At 33.8% G+C, this 6,335-nt stretch overlaps 1 protein-coding gene across 1 annotated transcript; it reads left to right on the plus strand.

The window, feature by feature from the left end:
* Positions 1–3,665: 3,665 nt before the first annotated feature.
* Positions 3,666–5,282, plus strand: LOAG_07440 (hypothetical protein; the record flags this gene model as incomplete). The annotated part of the gene is made up of 4 exons (XM_003142973.1): positions 3,666–3,763; positions 4,045–4,182; positions 4,693–4,825; positions 5,130–5,282. The coding sequence occupies 4 exons, from the start codon at positions 3,666–3,668 to the stop codon at positions 5,280–5,282; spliced, it is 522 nt and encodes a 173-aa protein (XP_003143021.1).
* Between the last annotated feature and the right edge of the window lie 1,053 nt (positions 5,283–6,335).

A 6,335-nucleotide genomic window follows, 5' to 3' on the forward strand; every position in this document is an offset into this window, starting at 1 on the left:
TTAGGAATATTTTGCACAGCGTGACACAGAATTTTGCGAGATTTGCTTTATTTTCACCTCAAACATAGATAATTAAATCATTGGACAGATGAACAATATTAGCGTAACATAATCATTAAAAATTATATAAAACAAGTTAACGTATAAAGCTAATTCCGAAAATGTTGCCACTTCGAGGACACCAACCTGAAGTATAAAAGAAAAGAAGAATGCCCTGCTTAGGAATTTATACATGCATCCTTCAAAGACTGGTTTTACGACTGCAAGAATTAGCCCTTTGTTAGCTCACGCTGATAGAGCACTTTGTTGGCGCGCATTAGTGTGTAGGGCTCATAGGATAGATTACTAGACAATGAACAGATATGAAATTCTATGCAATGATAGCGTCCTACTTATACAGAGAAGAATTGGGATGATGTTTAACTTTAGTCACACGATTTATCTTGATGCATACAGATTACTACATCATTACACATTTATTCATGTTTCTATGTATTTCTTTATCACTTTTTCGAACTTTCTCGCGTTCATTTGCGACAGAACCTTTGGTACTTGTAATGTTTATTTACTGTAAGTTTCTCATGAAAAGTTAATTGGTGTTTAATCTCTGAGTATTTGATTTGTACATACATCACTGGATATATAACAGACAGGGGAAATAAAATACTCATAATAAGAAGTGAATAAAATATTGTCAACACTATAATTTGGACAGTGTGATCTATAATTGAATGAAACAACATAGAATTGAAATATTTGCGAAATCACCATATTGGTAGGACGAATCTACTCTGCAATCGATTTTACCGTATGAAAAATACGGGTCATTCAACAAATAAAATTTTGCAAACAACTGTATGCTTATAATAGCATATGTTCTTTCTTCTGTACCGATTCTGTGGGAGCGAGTTCGTCTACTGTTATTGTTTTTTATAGTCGCTGGTAACTTAGAATTTCTTATAAACAGTCAACAATTTCTTATTGGACAGTAATTGTAAACACCGTAGTTTCAGTTGAAGTCGGGGTATGAAGTCAAGAATATTACGACCCCGACACTTGTCAAACTTCTTTGTCACGATATTGATTACACTGCAGGTTAGTGCTCTTGAAAGACTAACTCCATGATGTTAGTTAGACTTTTTGAGTCTGATCTTTTCCTTGAGGCATACTGTTATAGCTCTTTCAGCGTGCCGCAGAGAAATGTTAATGACGAAAGTTGAATGGTTAAAAATGTAAGTACTGGAAATGTCTGCATCAGTTCATGCATGCCTTAAAGGTGCAGTTAAGGTAATGCAAAGAGTCTTCTGCTCCAATTCCATGCAAGGATCAGACCCAAAGCAAATAAGTGATTAATTTGTAGCTTACACAGGTGAAAACACTTCAGTATTATAAGTCTTTCACAAGGGAAATATTCCACACGAATTCATTTACATGACAATTAACAGCTGCCAATAATATGTGCGCATTATCCATCTTCACTTACATTGTTAATTATTATATTTCTTTTGCTGTATTTTAGCAGACACCTTTTCTCTTTGGTAGGCTCAGTGTCTGATTTCGTAGAGATGTTTTTTTTTTCCTCAGTCCTAGGCTTCTATTGGTGCAGCGCTTCGCGGCTAACAATTTTGTATATTTAATTCAATTGTTTTCGAATTTCTTTTATGAACAGCATGAGGAGGTTGGTCATGTCTTCTTTCTATTTATTACTATAGAAATTACGAATCATTATCAGACCATATTATTATTGTATCATTATCATATCATTATTGTCGTTGAATTTTACTATTTACTCTCTTTTTGTCCTTTTTTGAATGATTTTTTTCTTTTGCTTCAATAAATTTGAATTCTTTCTTTTCGAATTGTGACTTTATTTAGTTCAAGATAGTGAATGCTATTTTTTGCGACAAAAACTTTTCGACAAGATACGCGGAGAAGTACAGACTTTGTGATTCCAACAAAAGTCGCTAAAAAGGATTAATTGACAAAATCATGATGTCTCTTGCATTTTAAAATTCGTTGTCGGTGATACAGGCTTACTTCGGCTGTAACACTGTACTAACACAATAATATTACCAATTAACAACATTGATAAGGGTAAAACACACAATAAACTGGTAAGTAGTGAATAAATGAGCTATACAATAAACAAGCAATATGATCAACTTTAACTAGCATATTCCTTATCGTCAACTTCGGTAAAGGTTGATTGTCGCTTTGTTAACAGGTTCAGTAGTAGATGAGATAAAAGGGCATCCTTCGTTGGAGATATGCTGCAGAAAATGTGCCAAATTATAAAGGAGGGAAGGAATAGTGTAGCTAATGATCGCAGTAGTGGCGGACAAGTGCAATGAACGGTGTTATGCGTATCTGATTGTCTGACTGTATGGACTTATATGTATATATATATATATATATATATATAGAATTAGTGGAGCTTTGGTAAGCTTTGGTACCAGACTTTCCTCTGGGGGCTTTGGTACCACAATTTTCTTTAGCTTCATCCCAAAGGGGAAAAAAATGATCCTATTTGTTTTTCTTCTTATTCATCACCTGTTTGTTTTCTTCGTGTCCTTTTCTCAGTGATTACTTTTTTGTCTCAGTAAAATTAAATATTTCATTTCAAGATTCGGTTTTCTTAAGACACTGGATACTGGATGCTATTTTTTTGCAAAAGAAAGTGTGGTAGTACTTCAGAATTTCATTCTGGGAAAACAGTTAATTTCATATTATTTCAATATGTTGATTTCTCAAAAATGAATTTTGGTTCGTTGCTATACAATTATGATCAAGTTAGGGTGCGAACATCGCTTTTTAATCAAAAAATATCCGAGCAATCCATTTAATAGCAGTAGTTTTTTACGAATGAAAATCGGAAAAGCACAAGCAGATTTGTGAACTTTGCCTCATATAATACTAAGAAATTTCGTATAATGGATATTGAAGTGAGGAATATGGCGTTAAATATGGGAATCAATATACAAGATTGCACAGTTGTCTGGACTTCAAGAAGTTCTTCAAAGGAAATGACTGGAGTAAATGACTGAATAAAATTGTTTGTCTCTTATCTTTGTTGCTATTTATTTTTTGCCGGGTTTTTTTTGCACTTATTCGATTCATTTTTAATTTTTTAGAATCATTTCGATGAGTTCTCGGTTGGAATTGTAACAAACTGTTTAATATTTATTTCATCTGAGACTAATGTCTTATGCAATATTTCTCAACGATAACAGTAACGGTAGCCTTCATTATGGAGAAATCAATACTACCGAGAGACCAATATGTGCAGAGAAAGGTTTCTCATGCCGTGAGTTTCGAAAACGAAATCCTCCTTTAAATTATGAATTCCTACACTCACAATCCAACGAATTCTAAAGTAGAAGTTCGGAAAAGATGTGAAAATTTACAAAGATCTCAAAATTTCTTTGGCTCGTTCGAGCCAGTAGTCCTCACAGCTAATGACCCCGCTCCCCTAGCCCAACAAAAAGAGTGCTTTGACAGTTAGTGCAGTTAACTTAGTCATATATTATGGATTAAAATGACCTCAAATTTTTTCTGTATTGCGTTTAAATAATGATAAAAATTGACAAAGTTGATAGAAAACTGACCAGTGATTTTTTCATCGAAAGTCATATAATTTTATCTGTTTAGCCGTCTTATACAATACCATGGCGCTCGTTTCATACTTTACGACAGTTGCTGATTTCACAATTATATCATTTTTGGTTTATTTATCAATTGTGAAAGTGAAAGATGGCCTATTCAAGTATTTTACGCTTAATTTAATGGCAGTCTGCTCTGTGATGACTGTAGCTGATCTTGTGGTAGATGTAATAAACGTTGTAAATCTCTTCGCTAATGTAGGCGAAAGTAAAAAAATCTTGTTAGTTCTGCTTCCCATTAAAAAAGCTTATTGGTGATATCGGAACCATAAATGATTCCGACTAACGTTTATGGAATAACATACAGAAGAATTCTGTGAATTTTCCAGATATCACCGGGTTGTTCAGAATATTCAGCAAAAAAGAAAAATGCCACTATTTATAGGTACCAAATTCGACGCTGGGCAAGGGGATGCCTCAGCTACGGAAATATTTGGTTTCATACCTTAGCATTATATGCAGCTATTATTTGCTACTTGCCTTACGTGACTCCGATTTTCTATGCGAAGAATTTTGTGAATAAGTGAGTTTCTCACTCTATCCTTTGCGAAGTCCATGAACTTTAAATTTTTAAAAGAAGGCTTAGTTTTATCTGCTATTGAGATATATTTGCAGGAGTCAGAAACTTCATTATGTCATTCTTCATATGTCGTTATTTCTATGGAACAGTTGTTTAGATTTAATTAGAGGACACTTCTCAGTTGTTATACCATATCACCTGACACACCTGATATTATTCACCGCCTTGTTCATCGTTGCTGTGATGGTTAAATTTTGCATATTCTTATTAAAAAACGAAAATTAAAAAAGTGCCAGCAGTAAGATTGAATGTTGGTCTTAGTGCTGACATCATTTCTGATTCCAGCATTAAAGCGGAAGGGAATCAGAAATTTGAAATACAAAAAAAGTACAGAAAGGTACAGTTTCACCACGAACTTCATGCATTGTTATCTGGTTTCCAACATAAGCGAGTTCGAATCACAAATTGTCCGAAGGACTTTCGGATCTCCACGACACTTGATTATTTCTGCAGGGATCCATCGAAATTTACAAATACAAACCGCTTGGGGTCAGTGTTACTCGTGCTGGGAAACTACGACGGAAACGACTATTTTCGTTTGTTCTTTATTGCTATGCTACTGAAGTTCTCACCTTCCCCCGTTTTTGTGAGTTTTAAAACCGTTTAATCAAATATTGCAGAGAAATCTAAATTAAAATTGAAAATCAATGTGACGAAATAATTTGCAAAAACTATTATAGTATACTCATTTATATCGGTCATTTGTGATTATGCTGGGTGCGAATATCATCAACTGCGTCGGACTGATTTCTATGGCATTATTCGTCAACTGATTCATATTTTTCATCAGGTAAAATTTCCCCACCTGTTTCACTGCGGTTTCTTCCCGTTCATTGTCTCTTCGAGAATCTCTTTGTTTCATTAAATTCTTAGATTCCATTTTATTCCAGTTGAATTCAACTGCCATTGGTCTAAGCACAATTATTGCCCTTGAACCTTACCGCCACGCAATTCTTTCCATACTCCGAAAACAAAATTCATCGATTACAAGAGTTCAACCATCAAACAGGATGATTGTTGGCGATTCAATAATGTTGCAGTAATGGTCAATAATCTTGCAGTAATAAAAAAGAAAACTGAGTCGTCTTTTTGGTTATCTCATGCATAAATAGGATCGATGCGCTTAATTGATGTTACTGCTGCAGTATTGTGGAATGATGAGAAAAAACGTTAAGTGAATTTTCTGGAGTAAAATAGAATCAGTGGGCCGGTCGAATAATTGCCAGAAAAAGAAAAAATACTGCTTTATTCTCAACAAATATTCTTTAAAAACTTTTAAAACTATGAGTTTTGAAGACTGACAAAGTGAAAATTACATTTTCTTGGAATGTCATGTGAATAAAATTGTTAATGTTAAAAAACTGAAAAAAAATTTATAATACCTTATAATACTCAAAGTATATGCACCACAAATTTGTATTGTAAATATTGTAATATTTAGCTCGTTTTCCGATAAGTGATTCACTGCACAAAAATCAATTGAACTTCCAACGTATTAAATAATGAATCATTTATCCAGTTTCTGTGACACTATGGTAAAGGGCTACCGCTTGATAACCAAGCAACTTGTAATCTTTAGTCCTTAGTGAGCAGCTGGATGACAACCCAACTTATGCATATTGATGGGCATATTGTATCTAATCTGATAACCGTGCTTATATTCAATAGTACATTTCTAGACTTCTGCTAAGCATCGCATTTCTTTGTCTTAGAATTCCTTTGTCAGAATTTTTACGTAGTGTATTGGTTTTGTAATCCACAGCCACTTGTTCTCAATATAAATTAACAAGGTATATATTATTAGAGAACTCATTATTGACTATAGGGAGATATCCATCTATCTCTTTAAAGGAATCTCCACTGCTTAAACCAGATCCAACCATATTTGGCTCTACTTCTGTTTTAGCCTTCAATAATTTATTTTAATCTACTTCTTGGGGAAGTAACAATTGTGTCCCATTTGCGTTAATTTCTACTTAGTTAATAAATACTATATCCCTGGTATTCAGCTGCATCGAGAGGATCAACATATCCTCACCAATCCATTGATAATTCAATCTCAACAAAACAGCTTCTCTTAACTAAACATGGGAAAC

This window comes from Loa loa (genome assembly GCF_000183805.2).
Source record: "Loa loa unplaced genomic scaffold supercont3.91, whole genome shotgun sequence".
Lineage (NCBI taxonomy): Eukaryota > Metazoa > Nematoda > Chromadorea > Rhabditida > Onchocercidae > Loa > Loa loa.